The sequence below is a fragment of the Dermacentor variabilis genome, chromosome 1 (assembly GCF_050947875.1).
Source record: "Dermacentor variabilis isolate Ectoservices chromosome 1, ASM5094787v1, whole genome shotgun sequence".
NCBI classification, from domain to species: Eukaryota; Metazoa; Arthropoda; class Arachnida; order Ixodida; family Ixodidae; genus Dermacentor; species Dermacentor variabilis.
This window is the reverse complement of record NC_134568.1, coordinates 264,592,182-264,617,004: the sequence shown is the minus strand read 5'-3', so window position 1 is coordinate 264,617,004 and position 24,823 is coordinate 264,592,182. Positions and strand designations below refer to the sequence as shown.

The 24,823-nt window shown below is 45.0% G+C and overlaps 1 protein-coding gene across 1 annotated transcript in view; it reads right to left on the bottom strand.

Moving 5' to 3' along the window:
* LOC142563903 (protein APCDD1-like) overlaps positions 1-24,823 on the bottom strand; it is a 335,375-nt gene that overhangs the window by 246,684 nt on the left and 63,868 nt on the right. Inside the window, exon 2 of the mRNA XM_075674605.1 lies at positions 22,257-22,395. Coding sequence (XP_075530720.1) covers positions 22,257-22,395 — 139 coding nt within the window. The remainder of the gene's footprint in view (positions 1-22,256; positions 22,396-24,823) is intronic.

The window sequence follows — 24,823 nt, the reverse complement described above, 5'->3', positions numbered from 1 at the left end:
AAACACTACACTGGACGTCACGCTATGGGTGTCTGAGAAAAAAAGCACTTAGGTTTCGTCATGATGGAGGAGGAACCAGCGTTTATTGTTCGCCGGCTATCAAAATAGACCTCAAAATGCAACCCTTTCTTGCTACTTTCATTATTGCTGGCATCGCTGCGCAGCATTACATTTTATTTGCGTCGCAGCAAAACATGTGGGCAAGAAAGAATAGGCGGATGAAAGATAAAGAATTGCTAACAGTAATGGGAGGATCAAGGATCAAGAGCGTGGGATTTCTGCGGCAATGGAAGCATCAAGGAGAAATCGTGGCGAGTCGAACGCAGTTACCGGAAGGCGCAGGAGAGCTGAAAGTCGAGCTGAAAGCAGTGGAGAGAGAGAGAGAGAGAGAGAGAGAGAGAGAGAGAGAGAGAGAGAGAGAGAGAGAGAGAGAGAGAGAGAGATGGTGTGGTTTCATGGGCTGCTGGATGAAAACGAAACGCTGCAGTATAGCACATATTCTAATTGAGATTAAAACGAAGTGTAATTGGGCGGGCTTAATGTGTTGGGCAATTAACCTGCGATCGATTAGCGTAACAGAATGGGGGTGATAAGGAAAGGGAAACACCGTCAATGACGGCAGTGAATTAGGTGATTAGGGATTTCACAGATGTAAGATTATAGTCGAATGGGCACAAGACAGGGGTAATTGAAAATTGCTGGGAGAAGCCTTTGTGCTGCAGGGGATATCTTACGTAGACTCAGTAAAACGACATAATGCTAACGTAATCGTATACGATCGTATACACAGAGCAATCGACGTAATCAACGACATTCAGAACTAATGAGACAGTGATAGTGCAGCTTTTCGAATTTGCTTGCAGCTTGTTCCCGTAGCTGATGATGGGGCGAGGCGTTGTCACGTGATATTATCAAGAACATCATGACGGCGACAGCGCCGGCCTCTTCAGTGTGGGAACACGACGCCAATAATGTTTTGCAAAACCGAATAACTTTGCAGAATGACCGACTTGGAGTCGCTTAAGTTGCATACAGTAGCTGAAATGTAAATTAGTGCAATTCCGTGTCTGAGTTATTTGATAACTGAAATTTCCTGCAAATGTTTTCTCCGTGTTTATGTGACTGAACTAAATGTGAAGAATCGGTATGGCTCTGACAGGCGATTAAAAATTAGACAGTTTTAGTTTAGTATTTGCAACCGAACGCAAAAGCATCAAGTACGTAAACAAATAGCGTCGTCGTCACTGCGCATGCTCGGAACGTTATTGGGTTTCTGCGGTTTACGTATGCTATGATAACGTCCGTTATTTGACGAGTTTAACATCCGTAATGTTTACGAACGCTAAGAAATAGCGTTGTCGAACATGGGGGGCAGCACCCATGGCTCCCGCTTCAGCGTGAATTCTCGTGATGGCTACGCTCTCACTCGTGTTGATCGCCAGCAATTATTGTAATGAGCTTTCGCTTTCTCTAAACTCACCTGAAAGGTTAGTTATAAGCGCATAGCGCGTCCATTTTCTGAGATCATTCGGCGATTCTGGCGCCCGTACGCCTAACGAGACGCGACCACATAGCAACAGCAGGATGGTTGCTAATGGATCATCTTGGTTTGGATACGTTTGGCACGAGGCACCAGACGGCGCCCTGTATTATAGCGTTTTCTTTACGTTTATGCCTCCGTGGGGTAAACTAAAAGACTTGAAAAGACATGCACCGTAACGTCCCGCAAGGTGCTTACGTTTAACGTACGTAAGGTGGCATACGCTATTCTAGAACTGTCTATTGTGTGCCAATCAAAATCAAAAAGGGAAAGGCGCTTCATGCACAAGCGCTTAATAAAGAGAGAGAGAAGGACATAAACTGATATTTCTAGCGAATTAACGTTATCATTCTGCGCAGACGTGCAACAGTTTTTCTTTTTAATTTATCATTGCCGTGCGGCTTAAAAAAGTTAAAATATATTTTTTACTTAACCACTATAGAACGAATAAACCAGCTTAAGCCGGTTCGAACCGCTATTTTTTTCGTTCTATAGCTATCCTTGAACTGAACCAAAACGTTTGAACCGTAACTTGAACCAAACCAATAAATGTTTCAGTTCGACACCCAGGAAAGTATCATCAATGTTATTAAGCTATCGAGAGGCAAAATACGCTTAACTTCAGTGACAGGCGTTATGCTGGACATGTTATACAGTTCTGCGTTCATTCCATAATTTGTTGTGGAAGAGGATTTTTTTAAATCCACAAGAGAAGTAAAACAGGTGCCTCACCTATTCTGGAGGGACATTATAACAAAACATAAGTTGTTTAGAAGGCTTCTATTTTAGATTGAGGTGTAAATTATGCGTCATGCAAAAGGGTGACAAGTTTCGTCGTAGAAGCTGCAAGTGCAGAGGATGAAACAAGATGCGCAAATTATTATGCAATAGCTGCACATTATAAAGTTCGTATTTACCGTCCCCCGAAACAAAACCACACTTGAAACTAATAACTAGACCAGTATAAACACTGGCATTTGAGACGGAAAATTTTTGAATGGACAACAACGAAGTTACCTCATGACGAAGCGTGTTATATTTGTATTTTTAGTCTCGTTGTTCTTCAGCAAGATTTGTACTCCACACTGTCATATGCTTTAGAAATCTCTATGATTACTATTTCCCACTTCCTCTTTCCCCAGTGAGGAGTAGAAGGCTAGAGACACGCTCTCCGGGCTGACCTCTCCTCTTTTCTCTTCACTAAAATCTACTCCTTCTCCTCTATGGTTACTAAAGCAGAGTATTTACTGCAGTGTGGAGCAAGGTCATTCCGACTGTCAAGATGACCATGAGCCTACGATAGAGATATTCAGGGCCAAATACCGATTTTACAAGGGCATCAACAAACGGTTTGCTCATTCTGGAGGATTGGCCAAGACTTGGGCAGACATCGAATGGCACATACCGAATGACTAAATCATAGAAAGACAAGTAAATAAAAAATACGTTAAATACAATGCGCTGTTTGATTAAGAGGTCCGCATGCATTAAAGACACCTATCCGACAATATATGTTCAAGTTTTATGTGGGACTAAAAAAAAAACAAATATTATTGCGCAGAACAGAGGATCGCTTACTGACAACATATATTCGTTATACTACAAACCGTATTTGTGGTACTTGCGTTTCGCGCACATATAACATTCGTATATGTATCACTATTGTACAAGTTGTATCACCATTCTTTCCTACATGACCAACTACTCTTTCGCCCACAGTACATATCCCGCCACATCGACCATCACCACAAAGTAGGTATTCCATTAGTCAACACAAAGACCTTATTGAACTCATTTTTGCCTCGTACGCCAAAGGAGTGCAACAAACTTCCCGTTGACATTGTTACTATTAATGATGATCACATGTTACGTGATGCATTAGCTAACATTGCATAACTGCGAGCTTTATTTGTACGAACTGTACTGACTGCTTTATTATTCAACTATTTTTTGTATAACAACCCACTCCCCTCTGTAATGCCAATTCGCCCACAGGGTAAAATAAATAAATAAATAAATAAATAAATAAATAAATAAATAAATAAATAAATAAATAAATCGGCAAATATATCCGCCGAAATACCAGCCGAGCAAGCAGGAGAAAAAAAAACAGCATTCAGGCCAATCACGCGAGGTAAAGCAAAGAATGTTTCACTTTAAAAACGCTTCCGTGCTTTCTCTCATGACTCTGGCGGGCCAACGATGCAAGAGCAGTCCGCAAACAGCCTCGAAATTGGCAAAAGCACGCGCGAAATTATTTGAAGCCAGTGAGTATCCGATCTCGAAAGTAAATGGAAAGTGGCCCCTATTTGGTAGCGCAATTAACAGTAGACCACAACGGTACGATCAGACCAAAAAAGAGTAAAGCCTAACAAAGAGCAAGAATATCTATTATTTTTGAACGAAGTCCGAATTCGCTTACAGCACTGATCAGTCCTTAATCCCACGACGCTTAATGCGAATTGAAGTGCCCGGCCAAGATAATCTGGTTTCCGTATATTTCAATTACGAAGTCCAGAGGAGGCATGCATTCGACGCCTTTACAAGGCGACGGGAACGAAAAGAAAGCATGGTAGCAATAAACTGAACAAATTTTGCCTTTATAGCTCGCATAAATATACCTTGCATAAAATCGTAACGGTCACTACAAACGATCAAGGCGTCGGTTTAGTAAAAAAATGGATTACCACCTGAAGACTGTCACCAGATGTCCTTGCATCTAAATGATGCTTTGCGTACGTTTTTACCGCAGGAGATATATTATGCATGGCCACCTACACGAGAAGTCACACGCTTTCCTTCTCTCCGCCACCCTAAAATGTTGTCGCCGTGCTAAAGTAAAGAGTCGCGCCATACAGCACACGCAAGTACTCACTCCTGCTGTTTCTAGTTCGCAGCCTGCTGCGATACGGCAGTCAAAGGTGACGACACCGCTTTTGCTAAGCTCTCAAGACTTAAGTTCTCCCTACCGTTTGATTACGTAAACCCCTCAGTGTTAACAATAAATGTCACTCATAGTGACATTTACTTGCATTACCTTTCTTCTCGCAAAGAAAAAAAAACATGCGCAGCTAGAAACAATTTTAAAATTGATCCGCTTTTCTTTTATTACCACTGCTCGGCTGCGCAATTTGTACCGGCAAGATAATCTTGTTACTGCTGGGCCATGCATTACAGCGGCTCAACTTCATTTGTCCGAAATGGCTTGCTCCCAGAGTCCGCACTCGTAAAAGTGTGCGCGCGCCCCTGAATCTGTCTAACTTAATAAATCTAATGCGCCTTCGCTTACATCTGCAACGTCGTATTCTTGTAAACTACACGCTCCTAAAGAAAGGAGTCTTTTAATTAAGCGAAGCCGCCAGCAAGCATGAAAGCAAAAAAAAAAAAACGAGGATACCTAAGCACTTATCAGTTCTGAATGCGAAAGCATTGATGCCTAATTGAACGCCGCTGAGCGTCCTTAGAGTTTTGCGCTGCGAGTAATGTTTTCGAGTTTTGCAGCGTGGTATGTTTTCGAGTTTTGCGATTAAATTGGTGTGGGTTCTGCTTCTTTATTTGTAGTCTCTACGTTAGCGTGGTGGCAGTAGGCCGAAATGATTTGAACAATATTGCTGAGAAATGAAGGACGCCGCTTGCCACCGACTTTCTGCGAGACGACACTTTCTGTGTTCCGCTTCGCCCGCTGTGCTCCGTCGAGGCGCGCTTGTGACGTGACGTCGCAGCCAATGGGAATTTAGGTGCCGTTTCGTTACTACAGACGCCAACTATTTCGCTCATGGGCCATTTGATGCTTTCGCATCAAAATGCCATCAGGTTTGTGCCCGCAAAGGTTGTCAACAAAGTGTATTGACAAGGGCAATTTGTCCAGCAGAGGGGAGGAGTATGTAAATTCACCGAGTAATTGAGCGCTTGTCTGTAGTTTGTCGGTTGAGCAATGTGTGCATAAGGAGCGAATCTGCTTCTCTCTCTCTCTCTTTCTTTGTTGTTGTTGCTCTTCAGTGTCACTGTCCGCTGAGAATGTCGCTATGCCAGTTGAACCGGCCTATTTTCTTCGCAGCACAGAGATTAGTGGCCTCCAATAATATTGGAAGAAACGTCACAGTCTATTTTCAGCGAGTTTACGCAGGGCATCGAGTTTTTTGTAAAGGCGCAGCGAAGTTAGCGGGCAAAAGAACTAGCATGATCTGGAAAAATGAATTTGTTCATGTTCTTCTCGGCGTAAGCGTTTAATTGCGACTTCGCTTTTCACTTTTCACTCACTCTTTTCCCTTATCTTCTCACTTCTCTTTTCTATTTCACTTACAAGCCATAAAGGACAATAAAGACTTCATTAGTACCGAAGCAAATAAAGACATTTACCAAAATATATGCGCCGCCGCTTGTATATGTAGCTAATACTCTCAAAACGCCAATATGCGTGAGTATAGAGGACGATATATGTACCTACCGAAACGCACACAGATATCCATGCCACTTTGTGTCTGCGTATTCCATTTATTTCGTTGTCTTCGAGCAAACCGTGGAAAAGCATGCAAAACAAGCGGTTTACGTTAAGCTCCTTCCGAACAACTGTGACTGAGCTAATTGCTGCCATTGACAGAACTGAAAAAAGAAAAAAAAAACGCATACTTCGCATTGAGCATCCCAACACCCCCTACGAGTTTTTAAAAGCAGTACTGACAATAAAAATTTCCTGTCCTGCATTTTTTTAGGTAGCTCTCGGCTCCATATAATTACGGCAGGAAGCCTGGATTTCTGAGAGAGAACGACAAATAATTACAGCACCTTTTATGCGACCCGTTCAAAGCGCGGGCCAAGTGTAGTACATCTCCTAAAGTGCAAATGGGGGTCACATGGTATCACAAACAACTCAACGACGTCCCAGTCATCCTGGCGCAGTGATTAAAAGCCTTACAATGACAGTGTCGCCTAAAGCTGCCAAAACGGCACCCGCTCTCCCCTCTTGTCCCGTCTACTGTTGAATGGATTCGACTTTCAGCACCACGGTCATACTGTGTGTGTAACGTGTCAGTGGTCTGGTACCATGAGACCACCACATTAGATTTCACTGACGTGGTCTCTTTTTTCAAGTCCAATCCTAGATGTTGCACTTGGCGCGCGTCTTGAACTGATCGCATTGAAAGGCAACATAATTAATTATTTCTTGCTACGAATTGAGGGTCTATAGCGTAATTACTGGATGGAAAGCTACCCAATAAAGAAATAAAACGATACAAAAGTGCCTTGTCCCGTCTACACCTTTAAGAACTTGAAAAGAAATGCCATTCACGCTGGGCTGCATGTCAACAATAGTGTGGACCGATGAAGCCTTTCTACGTGAATGGAAACGTTAGGTATTGATGCCCATCCCGAAACCGAGCAAGCCACCAACCTGCTCTCGGCTCCTCCGTTCCCCTTTTCTCACACTGACAATTAGTAAATTTTGCGAACGAATGTTAGTAAGTCGACTTTCTCGTGGGTTCGCACGAAATGAAAATTAGCGGCCGGTCCAGAACGTATTCACACCTTATCTATACGCGCAGAATGGCCTGCCTGTCTTGGCAGACATCCATCTCAGCGCCGACTCTTGACAAATGGCCCGAAGAAGACCGTCGAGTGGAGGGCTGTGATAATTCGGACTCTCGTGAATACCCTTGGCACACTCTTGAGAAGGCTGCACACTTCGTCATCACGAAGTGCAGTTCAAGTACTGGATACTCTTAACTCAGTGCTTCCAAGTATCGAGTAAGCCACGTCGCTCACCCACAGTCTTCTTTCCACACTGAAGTCAGGAAGGCCGCGATTTACTGCTAACGACATACTGCGTCATACTGCGACATACTGCGACATACATCTAACGACCACTGACCCCTGGGTAATCCCAGGTGACTTTAACGCGCATCAACAGCTACGGAGGAGCACTCCAGAGGCAGGAATCTTGCCTCCTCTGCCACTGAATACGATACGTGCTCTTTGAGTGACGGCCGTCCAACGTATCGGTGGGGCACGATATATAGTGGCTGCTTGGACTACACCGTGGTGTCAGTTCGCTGCACGCAATGCCGCGTGTACTCACCTTGTTCACTCTCTCCCTCCTTTCCTCTTTCCGTTCCCCGTTTTCCTTAACCCCAGTGTAGGGTAGCCAACAAAACCCTCGTCTGGTGGGTTTTCCTTTGTTTCCTCTCCTCGCTTTCTATCTCTCTCACCTCGTAGCCAGCTGGTGTGCCTGGTGGTGGCCGGCGTATGGTAATGTACAACATGAGAGAATGCTTCAAAACATGCAAAATTTTGGCCTGCCGCTTCACCTAACAAAATTTGTGCACTCATTCTAGAGCTCCAGGACATATCCTAATGTGGATGGTCATCAAGCTGGATCGTTCAGCAGATTGACTGAAAGCTGGGCGAGTCGTTATCAACTGACACTGTTGGTTGCGCACAAAACACACGGATGAGGATGATATCGAAGAAATGGACGACATCAGCGCAAACTATCAACTGTTTTTTTTATTGAATAAACGTTAATTTATACAACTCTTAAAAGCGCCACCTGGTCGTTAAATCAACGCTACGACAAACAACTCGGTGTGCTCCGAATTGATAGAGAACTGCCTTCGTTGTGGTTGCACATGTGCACCGATGTTCACGGGTGCCCGCACTTTATCTGGAGACAGGCGCTAAATTAATAGAGAAGTCATAGAGGCGTGGCGTTCTAAATTAAAAGAAGGGAGACGATTGTGTAATCAGCCATCCATTAATGATGTTTGAAAAAGAATCGCGTATCTGTGCAGCACATGTCGTGGGATAGACTGATGGTAAATGCCAGCCAGTATATGTTTGCATTATTTAGGTAACTTCTTGTTTGTTGTGGCGTTGATTTCACTGAAGATGGTGCTTTTAAGAGATGTATAAGTTAACGTTCCTTCTATAAAAAAATGAAAGATACAGTTGTGAGTTTGCGCTTGTCTCGTCAATTCCTTCCCTATGGTCCGTATGTTTTTGTGTGAAAAACACACGCTAGGGATCATTCACGACAAATCTCGGAGCCTCAAAAGATTGCGCGCTTGTGCCCCTGCTCTTTAATATTGCCGCTGTGCCACTTGCATGGAAACTGTAAGACATTCAGAGCATCAGGACACCGCCGATATTGGGAAATCTATCGTACGTGCCGTCGCGAATAGACATCGCGTCTATTGATATCGTGAGTGGCGGGTTTTAACGCCGGCCTATGGGGAAACGCACTCAGTTTAGAGAAGCTTCGTGAACGCGGTCCTAAGTTTCTAACTTGTTGTGACAAGGTTACACTCTGGTCAACACACAGAGACCTCGATACACAGTGTCAGCGGATACAAGAAGCTCGTGATGCCTTTCACGCGTACGCACAGAACACTGGAATCGAGATACCAAGTCAAAAGCTCTGCTACATACACGCGGCGAACAATTTCGGAAGGAAGACGGACCTTACACTTAGGATCGGCCGATCACATACACCTGAAACTGAGCGATTGTGAGACCTGGGGCTCGAAATCCATCGCTCCGGCTCCGGTGACGGATGCCTTCAAGATGTCCGCAAAACGTCGATTTAAACTTTGTACCAAACAATAATGGTTGCCGAGCTGCTAAACCACTGAGGTGACTCGCCAACTTCTGTGCTCAGTCCCTCCACCACGCGTTATCTACCAAGCAGCGCAGTTTCACTGGTTGACAGCACAGCAGCGGGCGTGACTCGTAGGTGTAAACAAGAACGTCATGAGGGTCACGGCGGCGCTACCTCGACTCGCCCCTTTTCCTGCACTACAAGAGCACGTCCAGCTTAATACCATCACGGCGCCTGTCTATAATCATGAACAACTAAGCCAAATGGGAAGACAGCTCACAATACTTTCCAAATATACCCCATACCTTGACTGTGACATCGGGTGATATCCGCCCCCATGGTGCTGCACTTCTCTTACCGCTAATAAACGAAGCTTTGACGACGTGATCAACCACCTAGACTACCAGAGACGGCTGTCCCTCAAGATTTCACGGCTTTCCCCTTTGTGTTATTGTCCAATACGTACAAGGGTATGGTTGTGATCAACACAATGATTTAGAGGACAAAAACAGGATTCACTCTGTTTCCGTACCAGAAACCATATATATGCTTCCCTCTCTTCAGGCCCACACCCTATTTTTCCAGCCCACAGACCACTTATCCATCGGGTAGGCGCACCGTATTCGCTTCATGTGTCTATTCCTATCCTCAGAGAAAGTCTCTGTCCAGAGACTTCAGGCCGGGATGGGCCTTAAATTAAGCCTGATGCATATAAGTAAATAAGACTTCCACCCCCATGGGCTTTGGCTCTCACTCCGGAAGTACCCGTGAACGTTCCAAAGTGTCCTGATCCAGCCTTTCAACAGATGTTCACCACCTATCGGGGCTATGGAGCGAGACCGACACGAAACAAGATACTCAGAGATGCCGTACTATGACTGATGAAACAGGGTTATACGGGTTGGCTTAAAGATGATAGGTTTGGTAAGCCACTGTACCACATTAACACGCGGGGGCTTGCACGTTTCATTTAAGTACCCTCATGTGCCACATGAGAACCTAAGAAAGTCTAAGAAAAACGACTCTTCCAGTGCATACGGGGCATTCATCAATTGCACCGTTTCCACTTAAGCTCTCTCACGACAAGCTAACATGGAGCCTGGTTTCGTACTTCAGTCAGATGTCTCCGAAGCCCTATCGGCAACATCGAAAATTAGTGTGCACGTTGTGGAGTTCCGCTTTCAAAGCCCACGCTAGTGAACGGCTCCCACAATGGGAATCGCGTAAATAAAGCTCCACTACAGTACAGTTTCACGCGCATGCTGCTCGAAGTTTTCCAGAACTGCGCTAAGATTTGCAAAACCCACATGCAATTATAAAACTGCCTGTAGAGACCTAAAGTATGGAGGAAAAATTATTTCTGGGCGCCTTTCTTTTTTTTTACAATTTTTCTTTCGTTTCTTTCAATTATAAAAGTATACATTAGCTAGGTGCAACTTCGACACAACTTATCGGTTTTCAACTGAGCGGTTGCTTGCAGAGCAGTCTCTGAATATGTCCACGAGGGTTGCAATGGGGGCTTGTTGGTAATACATCGTCAAGGGGTGTACGGTAGCGCGATTCAAACTCGTTCAGAGCCCAAGATCAATACCGGCGAACCCTGGGCGTGCATGCAATATCAGCCCGTCAAGAAAGGCGTATACTTAGTGGCTGCATATCGCTGCTTCTCGGTGTGCGTACGTGCATGCGTGTCTGTATGTATGTGCGTGTCTGCACGTGTGTGTGTCTGTGCATGTGTGTATGTGTACATGTGCCTGTATGCGTGCTTACATACTTTTCCTTTGCTTCTGTCGGAATACGGTCGCGACCGCAGTACCACTGTACGCGCACTGACTTGCGCCTAATTCACCGTGTATAATGCGTCAGCAGCCCGTGAACTTCAGGTGGTGAAAACCAATAAGAGCGGTTGAAAACGTCGCCAGGTAAAAATATGCGCATAATTGCGCGCTATACCGTTGTGTGCTTCATAGCCAGCTGTTCGTAGGCGGCATTATTTATTTTCTTTCTGTCAGTTAACTCACCCTGCTTAGCTATTGAGTTGTGTCTGCGTCGATTGGATGTAAATGTAAAAAAACAGCGCGCGAATTTCACCGCTGAAAAACGACGCAGTAACGTTTTCGGCGTTTTGCTCCGCACAGGCAAAGGCCAGGTCATATTGCCCTCTCTAAGCTTTATATATATATATATATATATATATATATATATATATATATATATATATATATATATATATATATATATATATATATATACTGAACGTTGAAGCCGAGCTGCGGCTGCATTGGTATTTGAGCTTTCGGACTTTGGTTCACGCAAGCTGGAGTGTGGTCCCGCCTCAGCTTGTCTCTTTTCTTCCTCTGAGTGCCCGCTTTCAGAGTTGTGCTCTCCTTTTAACCTTCATGCGTGACTGTCATTATCCAACTGCAGGGAGAAGTGGAAGCACAGAGACTTTGGTCACTTTTCTGGTTTGAAACAGCATAAAAACATCTCACAACATCGAAAGGAAAGAGATGACGACTAGCGCGGACTCACATTAATGCTTATAGAAAAAACGACGTTAAGCAAAAGTCTAGTGTACTCCGTCTAATATCCACCCTCGTGCATGGTAAATATACTGCAAGGTGAATGGCAAATGTATTGTAACATTTGTGGAAATGCATTATTGTATGTGGTGTTACGTGTGCGTTAAGTGTCGTATGTACTGTGTGCATCATTTCATTTTTCTTCCTATCCATCTGGAGTAGCATGCCACAGGCGTGCCGCCAGGCCAGCCTCTCCAGTTTTCATTAAAGAGCATCTCTCTCTACTCCTGTTATTTTGTCATGTGAAAAATAAGCGCTATGTGAAAAGTGTGCGCTCATCTTCGGCACTTTTCTATCGTCCTTTAAAAATTGGTTGTTTTCTTTCCGCCATTACGAAACGGACAGCAGACTTCAGCGATTCATTCGGTTCCGAACTTATACAGTACAACGGCAGTACTATGTAGACCGCCATCTTATTTTTGTTTCCTAGCTTTCTTCTCCTTTAATTCCACTCGCCCACTACGGGGAACTGGACAAAAAGTCAGTGGTTATGGGGATTTTGGCTGAGGAGAGGAGTGTGGTCGCATAAAGATGTATTAAATAAAGTAAGAGTTTGAAAAAGAATGTACATGATATTTAATATTTAAACGATAACTACAAATTTAATGATATTACAAAAAGAAAACTGTTGATTACATCAATGAATTGTCACTTCATCTTTGCGGCATACGCAACTTGCTGTCTAGGACATAGTAGTGCATGTTGCGGAGTTCGAAATATGTACAAGGACAGACTTTAGCACTCTCAGACTGCCCATATCCAAGTAGGCTAGATTTGCTTAAGTAAAAGCTATAGCTTTATGGAACCTTCTTTTCGCAGCTGTTTGGCCAAAGGGTTATGCTAATTTCTTATTTTTTTATTTTTTTAAAGGCTGTTCAACATTTTACTATACAAATATACGTACTTCCCTCAGACAATCTTGCTTCATCATGTTTATTTTCGTTTCTTTCGTGTGTTATTATGGTGGGGGCATTAGGTTCGAAACTTTGCGTAAAAAAACTCATATTTTCTGTTTCCATCAATAAGTAGGACAACCTCCAAGCACCTACCTGTCTGACGTTCCGGCAGCGTGGCATTTGAGATGGCCTTTTGTATATTACATTTCCTTACACCCTTTCTTAAATGGTTTGCGTAAATCGATGTTTAAGAAGTTGATTTGTCAATGGCTTCTTGCTTTTTTGGCTCCAATAGTCGTTTTAAAGAACTCGCCGGAAAACTAATCAACTCTGAGGCCAAAACTTCTGCTACAACTGATCTCGTGAGCCAAATGGAGCATTGCCACCTACAATATTTCAGCGTTTTTTTTTTCTGTACATTTTCCGAGCTGCGCATTTGGCGGCTGCGAATTCTGTGAGCTGCTATTGTGGTGTCATCGCTGCGACGTCCTTGTTAGGATTGACGTCGTTGAGGGTTTCTTCGTTGTTTTCCACCAACTCCCTGATTTTTGGTGCGTACTCTATTGTGGGTATGTGCTATGTTTGAGGCTGATCATCATCATTGTCGCGTACGCCTCCCTTGTACCGCCGCAGCTGTTTTCCCGAGTACGACAACAAAGAATTTCACCTCAACACGCCGCCATCTTGTCGAGGACAATTTCTATGCGATGCGCATAATTTACTCCTCGTCCACTATAGTATTGCTTGTTCGGCCTCCCAAATACATACGCACTGCTCTCGGACTCTGTGTGGAGCGAAAAACCTTACATTAATTGCCCAGCGCTGTTGCACGATAGCGCGGCGGATAGTGCTTGAGACAGTGTATGCAGGGGCGGAACGAGGCTAGAATAATGAAAGCGTTCGCTGACTATTATAAAGTATATCATAAAGTAATTAATAATAGAGCTGCAACTGAAAAGTTTGTTTCATTGCTGCCACAGCTCAGTCAAGAAGAATATGATGATGTTGATAGAGACATATGTATCGCAGAAGTTGCAGCAACCATTGATTCGCTAGCTAAAGGAAAAACTCCTCAGCCTGACGGCTTGAGTGCAGAACTTTATCAGTGTTTTTGCTCTATATTGGCTCCCTTTCTGCTTAACGCGTATGAAGATCACAGAATTGGATACCTGCCCGCCACGCTCTATCAAGGGCACACAGTACTTAACCAAAAAAGCAGTGGTGCAACTAAATCGCAAAAGTTGAGGGATATCGCCCTATACCACTTTGCAACGTGGATTGTGAAATATTTTCAAGAAGATTAGCTGGTCGCCTTCAAGACCTAATTCGATCAGTGGTGGGAGACCACCAAACATATGCCATTAAAGGAAGATCAATTCAGACAAATGTCCATGTTGCGCGGTCTGTGCTAGAGTGCGTAGCAGAACGTGTAGGTGAGGTCGCAATAGTTCAGGTTGATTTGGCAAGAGCATTTGATAAAGTTAGTCACTGCTTCTTATTTCGTATGTTAGAGCACATAAGCGTTGGGTCTCATTTTTTTAAAGACATCGTGGTCTGTTATGCTAATGACACAACAAGGCTAATAGTTGATGGTTCTCTATCCGAATCGACCTACCTCCTGGCGTCGGTAAGGCAAGGTTGTCCATTTTCCCCTCTATTATTCGCTTTCTACATCATCATCATCATCAGCAGCAGCAGCAGCCTGGTTACGCCCACTGCAGGGCAAAGGCCTCTCCCATATATCTCCAACAACCCCGGTCATGTACTAATTGTGGCCATGTCGTCCCTGCAAACTTCTTAATCTCATCCGCCCACCTAACTTTCTGCCGCCCCCTGCTACGCTTCCCTTCTCTTGGAATCCAGTCCGTAACCCTTAATGACCATCGGTTAACTTCCCTCCTCATTACATGTCCTGCCCATGTCCCATTTCTTTTTCTTGATTTCAACTAAGATGTCATTAACTCGCCTTTGTTCCCTCACCCAATCTGCTCTTTTCTTATCCCTTAACGTTACACCCACCATTCTTCTTTCCATAGCTCGTTGCGTCGTCCTCAATTTAAGAAGAACCCTTTTCGTAAGCCTCCAGGTTTCTGCCCCGTAGGTGAGTACAGGTAAGACACAGCTATTATACACTTTTCTCTTAAGGGATAATGGCAACCTGCTGTTCATGATCTGAGAATGCCTGCCAAACGCACCCCAACCCATCCTTATTCTTCTGATTATTTCCGTCTCATGATCCCGATCCGCCGTCACTACCTGCCCTAAGTAGATGCGTTCCTTTACCACTTCCAGTTCCTCGCTACCTATTGTCAATTGCTGTTCTCTTCCGAGACTGTTAAACATTACTTTAGTTTTCTGCAGATTAGTTTTTAGACCCACTCTTCTGCTTTGCCTCTCCAGGTCAGTGCGCATGTATTCCAATTGGTCCCCTGAGTTACTAAGCAAGGCAATATCATCAGCGAATCGCAAGATACTAAGGTATTCCCCGTTAACTTTTGTCCCCAATTCTTCCCAATACAGGTCTCTGAATACCTCCTGTAAACACGCTGTGAATAGCATTGGAGAGATTGTATCTCCCTGCCTGACGCCTTTCTTTATTGGGATTTTGTTGTTTTCTTTATGGATGACTACGGTGGCTGTGCAGCCGCTATAGATATCTTTCAGCATATATACATACGGCTCGTCTACACCCTGATTCCGTAATGCCTACATGACTGCTGAGGTTTCGACAGAATCAAATGCTTTGTCGTAATCAATGAAAGCTATATATAAGGGTTGGTTATATTCCGCACATTTCTCTATCACCTGATTGATAGTGTGAATATGGTCTATTGTTGAGTAGCCTTTACGGAATCCTGCCTGGTCCTTTGCTTGACAGAAGTCTAAGGTGTTCTTGATTCTATTTGCGATTACCTTAGTAAATACCTTGTAGGCAACGGAGAGTAAGCTTATCGGTTTATAATTTGTCAAGTCTTTGGCGTCCCCTTTCTTATGGATTAGGATTATGTTAGCGTTCTTCCAAGATTCCAGTACGCTCGAGGTCATGAGGCATTGCGTATACAGGATGGCCAGTTTCTCTAGAACAATCTGCCCACCATCGTTCAACAAATCTGCTGTTACTTGATCCTCCCCAGCTGCCTTCCCCCTTTGCATAGCTCCCAAGGCTTTCTTTACTTCTTCCGGCGTTACCTGTGGGATTTCGAATTTCTCTAGACTATTCTCTCTTCCATTATCGCCGTGGGTGCCACTGGTACTGTATAAATCTCTATAGAACTCCTCAGCCACTTGAACTATCTCACCCCTATTAGTAATGATATTGCCGGCTTTGTCTCTTAACGCATACATCTGATTGTTGCCTATTCCTAGTTTCTTCACTGCTTTTAGGCTTCCTCCGTTCCTGAGAGCATGTTCAATTCTATTCATATTATACTTCCTTATGTCAGCTGTCTTACGCTTGTTGATTAAGTTCGAAAGTTCTGCCAGTTCTATTCTAGCTGTAGGGCTAGAGGCTTTCATACATTGGCGTTTCTTGATCAGATCTTTCGTCTCCTGCGATAGCTTACTCGTATCCTGTCTAACGGAGTTACCACCGACTTCTATTGCACACTCCTTAATGATGCCCACAAGATTGTCGTTCATTGCTTCGACACTGAGGTCCTCTTCCTGAGTTAAAGCTGAATACCTGTCCTGTAGCTTGATCTGGAATTCCTCTTTTTTCCTTCTTACCGCTAACTCATTGATCGGCTTCTTATGTACCAGTTTCTTCCGTTCCCTCCTCAGGTCTAGGCTAATTCGAGTTCTTACCATCCTATTCTACCATCTTACTGCATCTTACTGCATCTTACTGCATCTTACCATCTTACTGCAGCGCACCTTGCTGAGCACGTCCACATCTTGTATGATGCCAGGGTTAGCGCAGATTCTGAAGTCTATTTCATTCCTAGTCTCGCCGTTCGGGCTCCTCCACGTCCACTTTCGTCTAACCCGCTTGCGGAAGAAGGTATTCATTATCCGCATATTATTCTGTTCCGCAAACTCTACTAATAATTCTCCCCTGCTATTCGTAGTGCCTATGCCATATTCCCCCACTGCCTTGTCTCCAGCCTGCTTCTTGCCTACCTCGGCATTGAAGTCGTCCATCAGTATAGTGTATTTTGTTTTGACTTTACCCATCGCCGATTCCACGTCTTCATAAAAGCTCTCGACTTCCTGGTCATCATGACTGGATGTAGGGGCATAGACCTGTACAACCTTCAGTTTGTACCTGTTATTAAGTTTCACAACAAGACCTGCCACCCACTCGTTAATGCTATAGAATTCCTGTATGTTACTAGCTGTATTCTTATTAATCAGGAATCCGACTCCTAGTTCTCGTCCCTCCGCTAAGCCCCGGTAGCACACGACGTGCCCGCTTTTTAGCACTGTATATGCTTCTTTTGGCTTCCTAACTTCACTGAGCCCTATTATATCCCATTTACTGCCCTCGAATTCCTCTAATAGCACTGCTAGACTCGCCTCACTAGACAACGTTCTAGCGTTAAACGTTGCCAGGTTCAGATTCCAATGGCGGCCTATCCGGAACCAGGGATTCTTAGCACCCTCTGCTGCGTCGCAGGTCTGACCGCCGCCGTGGTCAGTTGCTTCGCAGCTGCTGGGGACTGAGGGCCGGGGTTTGATTGTTGTGTTCATATAGGAGGTTTGTGGCCAAGTACTGCACCAGGGTGGCCAATCCTGCTCTGGTGAGGGAGTGCGTTACCGGTTCTGGTCACCGGGATCAGGCCAATCTCCAGAAGTGTTTGTGCAATTTTACCAACACGCAGATTTTGTTTAATCCGGTGGAAAATTGCGCGGCACCGGGATTCGAACCACGGACCTCTTGCACGCGAGGCGGGTGTTCTACCTCTACGCCACCGCTGCACTCCCGCTTTGTACATGGAACCGCTTTACGCCCGCATTCTGAAGGTGCATACCGTTCACGGATTCACATTGTCGTCCAATGAGGTTCGTGTCCTTGCCTATGCAGATGACATCGCCTTCTGTGCTGACAAGAAAAACGTAGAGATTGCCCTTGCCATAGCGCAGCAGTTTTCAGCTTTTGGTGCAGCAGTTAATCTTGAGAAGAGTTCAGGGCCCCAGTTCGGTCAATGGTGTAGCATGCTAACTTCGCAGGTATTCAGTGGAAGCAAGACTTCCAAGTACTTAGGTGTACCATCTCTCAATATCGCAATAGTAATTCTCACTGGTCAGTGGAAGTTGCAGAAGCACAACGTAAGGTTAACAAATGGCAGAGGCGGCAGTTGTCCATACTTAGCCGAGCTAAAGGCTGCAATGTGTTCCTAGCAGCTCGAATTATGTATGTCCTGCAGGTGTTACACTGCTCGCGGCTTAGGTTGCAGGCTTTCCATCGTGTGTTTGCTGCTTATGTGTGGAACTCCCGTGTTGAAGCCATGGGGCGTGATAACCTATTTCTTCCTCTCGAGTGAGGGGGTCTTGACCTTGTTTCCCTTTTTGTTAGACAACTTGTCTCCCGGTTATTTTTCTTTCCTGATGCAAACAGTTCATTTCTAAGAGATATCTTACAAAATTGCTTAATGAGACACCTAATTTACCTTCCAGAAATAGTTGTGTAATCAACTGTCAGAGATGCACGAACTTGGGGGTTCTTGAAGAAGGTTCTTGAAGGTTTTTTTTTTTTTACTTTCTAAAGGCTTGCTTTAGTATGACATATATTTTCACTGCCTTCCACAAAGAAATTTCTGCTGCACTCATAGACACATTGTTTCCTGTCCCGCTTTACCGTTTGTACTTAGATGTATTTAAGCGTGTACGTCGAATGATTATTCGTCTAGGGATCAAAACCTTTTTCTTTAAGTTACATTCGGCAACCCTTCCTGTCAAAACCTGGTTGGAGTAAAGGGGCCGTTTCGTGCCGCGGTCGACAAACTACCGTTTGTGTGCCCACGCTCAAACGATTGATCACTGTTTTGTAGAGCGTAGGGATGCGGTGTTCCTCTGAGACATTCTCCAAATAACACTTTAAAAAAAGGTTTAGTTATCACACCATACACGATTCGTTTCCTACCTTTTAAAGATCCCTGTGACCCAGCATATGACATGTTCATAGTACTTGGCCTACATAGCCTTTGGTGCAGTATAATGTGTGACAGGCACGCTGAACCACCGCGAAGCATTCGGTCGTTTTTTCGATAATCTGCTGCTAACGTTCGTAGTGTGTACGCTGAGCGTACGCCGGACTGGATGTCTTTATCCGGCGCTTGCACGTGCTTGCCTGACTTTTGAACGTGTTGTCAGTTACCTTAAAATTCGGTGGCACGTTTTTTGTTTAAGTTCTCCTCCCGTGTAATAAAGAAAGAAAATGTTGCACGATGTTTGCACGATGCACGGTGTTTAGCGCACCTGACTCACAAATACACACTGCTCCAGGAACACTGGCTGAATACCAGTGGTGGCGGTTGTGGATAAGTTTTCCTTTCCTTCACCCTTTGGCGATGGTGAAGCTGGGGATGACTAAGTGGCCTGACGACGACAAAAGTCGTTATGGGTCGTCGATAACGACAACAATCGTCTCAGCGTAACGGAATGGACGGACGGACAGGGAGGACAAGGCAAACACAATTTCGAGCGCTTAACTGCTGTCGATGCAAAACGTTGGACATGGTATGTGTCCATTGCAGAACGCTTGTATAAAGGAAACGCAGGAAAACTGCTCATCATAACTGCTTAAATTCGGGAAATAGTTACGCATTCTAAGCTTGGAAGGACAACAACTTAAGCATGCATAAGCCACCGCCGACATTACAATGAACTGCGTGAACTGTGGATATGTCGCTAGCTGTAACACAACTAATGGAGCTATGCAGCTGCATTATAATGAGCCAGCAGCAGAGTACAACCACAATCACGCGACACGCACGCACACAAACACGCATGATCGCACATACATACACAGATATTTAACTGTGTCTGTGTGTACGCGCGCAGACACAAACAACACGATGACACCGTTAAAGGAAGGACCGCGACAAACTATTAGCACATCTTAACAAACGAGACTGCGCCGGCAATGCAAATTTAATTAGGTTTCGGCGCAGAAAGTGAACAAGAAACTAAGTTTGTTTCAAATAATGCCAGAACGCGCTGCAGCACCTTTCTTTTCTTCTTTTATCTTGTTGGCGATTGGCGTGTCCTTTGTTTCGCTGAGCTCTTTGTTCTCTCTAAGCCGAGTTCAGACGCGCAAATGGACCATCCAACTGTGTCTGAGTATATCGTCGCATAGCTTCCCTCTCCTTCGTGAACCTCCTGTTTCCTCGTGCTTTATTGCTCCTCTTCCTCGGAAGTCAGGAGGGGCTGTTCGACGTGAGCATGCCGACGCACTAAGGACAGAGAAAAAAACCAGCAGCAAACAAACGAATGAGACAGAAACACCGAACTGTCTCTGGACGGAGAGTGCAGGGTCCCCTCCGAGGGCATGGCCGACGTCGGCGGTTATATAGCCCCGCCGGGAAGCGGACTTCATTTGCAGCGGGAATATAGATTGGAGCGGTGCGGCAACGTTGTATATCCATAGAGGTTAGCTACGGCGTGTCGATTTCTGGGATCTTGGTCGTATGAGACAACTTGCATGCTAATGCCAGCTTGTAATGATGACCAGTCGGTGCGGCACCTATGGCATGTATTGCGTCGGTCAACCAACGGCGATGTTGTCCCCTATTCGTTTCTCTTACTCCTCCATCATCAGCCTTAAGTTCCCTTCGGTGACAGTTTCTGCATTGCGTTTGTGATTTTTTTCAAGCCTTCGTCAACTGACGTCAGAGGGAACGACGTTTTCAGTAAAATTTTCTAGTTTCCGGTGCTTCGTATGGGCACGCAGGGGCCAGCTTCGCCGTGCGCGGCGTGTGAAACTATAATGTGCAAGCAGTTGTTTGCGAATGTCTTCTTGGGCAGCCACTAATAGCTTTCATTATACAGTCGAGCGCCTCTACAACGAACACATGTAGAACGAAATGATCTGTATAACGAAGGAATAGTTATGTCATGGTTGTATTGTGATCTCTGCGATGCGCGAAGTGACCTGTATAACGAATGATTTCGGAGGACCCAAGCACTTCGTTACGAAGGCGTTCGACTGCAGTTTAAAAGATAAAGGGCAAGGCTAGGTATTTACGTAATCCATTATTCATTGCAAACGATGTCACTTTAATAAATCATGGCCAGTATAATGTAGCGATTCCGTTCGCTTGATTTTATTCCATTCTTATAACCTACCGCTCACGACTTGCCGATATTGGTGATAACATATGCGGAGTGCGTACGGACCAATTGCGATGCGCGAAAAGGAAAATAATTGAAATAAAATCGTTCTGTTATCCTGGCCCATGTTTCTTTCGCTGAGGGCACGTAGCGTCGAAATCAAGATCAACCACACTCCAGGCTCTCGCTTGTTTGAAACCTCTGAAGCAAAACATCAGGCACTGTCAATAAGCTCTGCGAAGAACATTTGGAGCCCGTACCTGCTTTTTGTGTCATGTCGAGATATAGTCCCGAGAGGTCGCCTGTTCTATATCGTTCATAAGAGTTCGAAGAAAAAAAAAGCACGCAAATAAACCAATCAGGTACAAAGCTCGGCCGTGTGACCTTTTCTTTTTGCTCCTCAAATTCACAACAAAAGTGTTTCACATACCAGCAAGAAATGAAATGATTAACAATATTTGATGAAATTAATGCTTCTGATTATATTATTGTAAAACAGTAGCAGAAGCGAGTGCAATTTATTGTTTACTGATAGTTAATCTGGTCGCGTACAGGGGAGTTCCGTAGCAAAGCGTTGTTCTATACAGTCATGCAACACAGTGGCTCCTATATGGTCAGCACTCATGCGCAATGCGTCCGCCCGTGACGAACGAGATGATAGCAAAGGTGTCGTTGGACAGATGAGAAAAAGCAACCATTCTTACCTGGGAATAGTTTCGTGGTACCAGGTCTTTGCAGCTTCAGATAAACGCGATCACGTACACAACGGACGCTGAATCATCCGCAATACGCGATCACCGCGCGAGAGCTGTCAACAGGATATTGTGCTCGGTCCACGAACGTGATGGACCCTTGGCACGAAACTCGGTGCCGCGGACGTGCCGTTCCAGGAGGCGTCACTCAAGCGCGTTCCCGCTGGTACGCGTGCCGTGGACACATGCTATGGGAGTGTGACGGGCATACATATGCCCTAGGTTCTGGTACTGGTGGATAGAACCGGAAGCTACGCGGAATGAAATTCTTGAACCATTGAGACAGCAGTTTATCGGTCATGTTCTGAAGCTGGCGTTAGCTTGGTCGGAACCTAGATTGGAGAATATGTAGGATCCTATAATCATTCCGGGAGAGCACACGTACTTTGAACTGCATTGGCACGAGCGAGCAAGAGCGAGCAAGAGCGTACGCAGGCAGCCTCACTCAAATCCGGCGCACCATGGCTTTGGATCATGCTCGGTATCTTGCTTTCAGGGAGAAAGCACTATTAGGGAGAAAGCGGTCCGTCTGTGGAACTGCTTGCTACACTCTAGGTGGCTACGAAACTACGAGTACTACAGCGCTACGACCCGTGAGAGCAAAGAGGCGCACTCGCGTACCGTTGCGAGACCCAGGTGCCGCTCAAGTCGGGCTCAGAGGGCGAGGTTTCGGCGTGCCAGTTGCGAGCGAGGTTCCTGGCCCAACGCGAGCAGCGGGCGCTGCTGTCCACGTCCTTGACGAACGCGCGGCCCGGGACACCTGCGCCAGCCACATGCAAACATATGGCGTCACAACGGAGACCCAGGTGCTGATGCGTGCACGGGCCACGCAACTCGTCTACAGAACAAGGTGACCGCTTATTATCGCGGTTATTTTCTTCCGCATGGAATAATACCACTTCAGATGTCTACAGGCCTCGCAGACTTCCTATGTAGCCGCCGCGGTTGCTTAGTGGCTATGGTGTTAGGCCGCTAAGCACGAGGTCGCGGGATCGAATCCGGGCCAGGGCGGCCGCATTTCGATGGAGGCGAAATGTGAAAGCACCCGCTTACTTAGATTTAGGTGTACGTTAAAAAACCACAGGTGGTGAAAATTTCTTAAGTCCCCCACTACGGCGTGCCTCATAATCAGATCGTGGTTTTTCCATGTTACACACCATAATTTAATTTTTTAGACTTCCTATGTGCGTGCATAAGACGGGACATGCACATGTAGGAAAATGCTTTTAAATTTTTTAATCATTACTCGCTACCTCTTTCAGCAAAATTTAAACTCTAAGAAGGGCATTTCAGCCATACACTCAATAAACTGACAGCTGTAAAACACGTTGTTTCTCCGTCCCCGAAACAATGTATCAGTTATTTTTGTTATGGAATGGGGCGTTTTTACTTGCAGTACTTCCGAGAGCGGACGACTAGAAATTAGCTATCATTGTTACCACGCAAAAATGGTTCGCTCTACCGCAGTTATGTGGCACCTCAGAGATTTTGCGAGTACATTCCGAAGGGGATAATGCAGGGATGTGACAAACAAGTGCTCTGTACCCTGGCTGAAAGCATTATTCTCCAACTTGTTCAAACGGGCTACAAAAATGAGGCTTTCTACTATTCAAACAAGCACATACACAGGAACGAAACCTTCGTTTAATGCGACTTGTTTTGTACAATGCTATTGTTGTAATTATTTTGTTCGCTTCACTGTTATTTTCTTTATGAGCTGCACTTAGAGAAATACTTGAATTACGATTAGCCGCAACTTACGCTACCTACTGTCTTTAATCAATCTAGCAAAAAAAATACACAGAGACTATGGCCCAACAGCTCCCGCATGTCCCCGAGAAGCAGGACATTGCAAATTTGATTTCGCAGCGGCATCCCCGTTGTGCTCGTCACCTTCTGTTTCGTAGATCTGTAAAAGAATCACGTGGTCGGAATCTTGGCGGAAAATAGCACTTAGAGGAATACGTGGAGCAAAATGGAAATCGTTTTCAGATGCGTCGGACCTGTGTGCGCTATTGTCATTCCGTATCACGGCGTCGATTTTTCCCCAGGAAGGGATCGCACGAGCGAGTCTTCAGGAATCACGTCACCAAGCGTTGCAAAGGATGTCTCACAGTTGCAGTAGTCCTCCAAAGCAGTATACGCGGAACCAGTGCCACGAGCTCTCTGTAGTGCTCGAATTTCACTTCCTTCTTCAGCGTTGCGACTGTAGGTCCAACTATCCCGCATGCATCAGGAAACCTCGCTGCCATTCAGCCTCCGCAGAAGTGTACGATGATTGCATAGTCACCAAACCGACAGTTCACTCCTCCAACATGAGTCGAACTCCCTCTCTCTAATAACACTGATGACCGCGTGCACTGTGCCTCAATGTGAGAAAACAGGTCACCGTCATCATGAAGACCCTGAATTGCTAATACTAATCTCACTGTACTCAAGGCGCCGCATTCATGCTAACGCTCAGGCGCGATATTAACGCAGTTCGCATAAAAATACGTATGTACGTTAACGCTGTGTTACAGTGTTATTGTCTCTAGAGGTGCTGGAAATGGTGCCAGGTGACTTTTGCGCAACTCTCCTGCTGCCGTGAGATTGTACTGAAATCTCTCTATTGGGTAGTAAAGTTAGCAGCTTACGTCAATAGCCGAAAGCGGCTACCAAGGAGTCGCTAATTCATAAAGTCGATAAAACGGCATATTGTTTTGTGAAGAGCACGGGGAGAAACGTATTTCTTATTGGATCAGGAAGATTTGTGGATATGTTGTAGGCAACGGGCGCAATCTATAGGCAGCGGCGGAGCTGACGGAGATGTTCCTTGAAGGCTTGTGATACCTACAAGAAGGAATGAGGAGACAAAATGTAATACTTTGTCACCTATAAATTCTCCAGTGAAAGAAACGAGAGAAAAATATTCAAGGAATGAAACACTGACTCAAACCAAATAAACCAAGTGAGATTAATAAGAAAAGAAATTCAGAAAAGATGCTCTCGCCAGTCATTTATACCGGCATTGTACATAGCCACAAATGCAGCAGCATAACATGAAGTGAATGGTAAGAATTATATGTGAGGCTCAAAAAAGAAAAAGACAACATGCACGAACTGGTTTTCCGTGCATGCATGCACTTCCGTCAAGTATTTACAGAAAGTGCCAAAGCTTAGAAAGAAGAAAATAAACTGATTTTTGC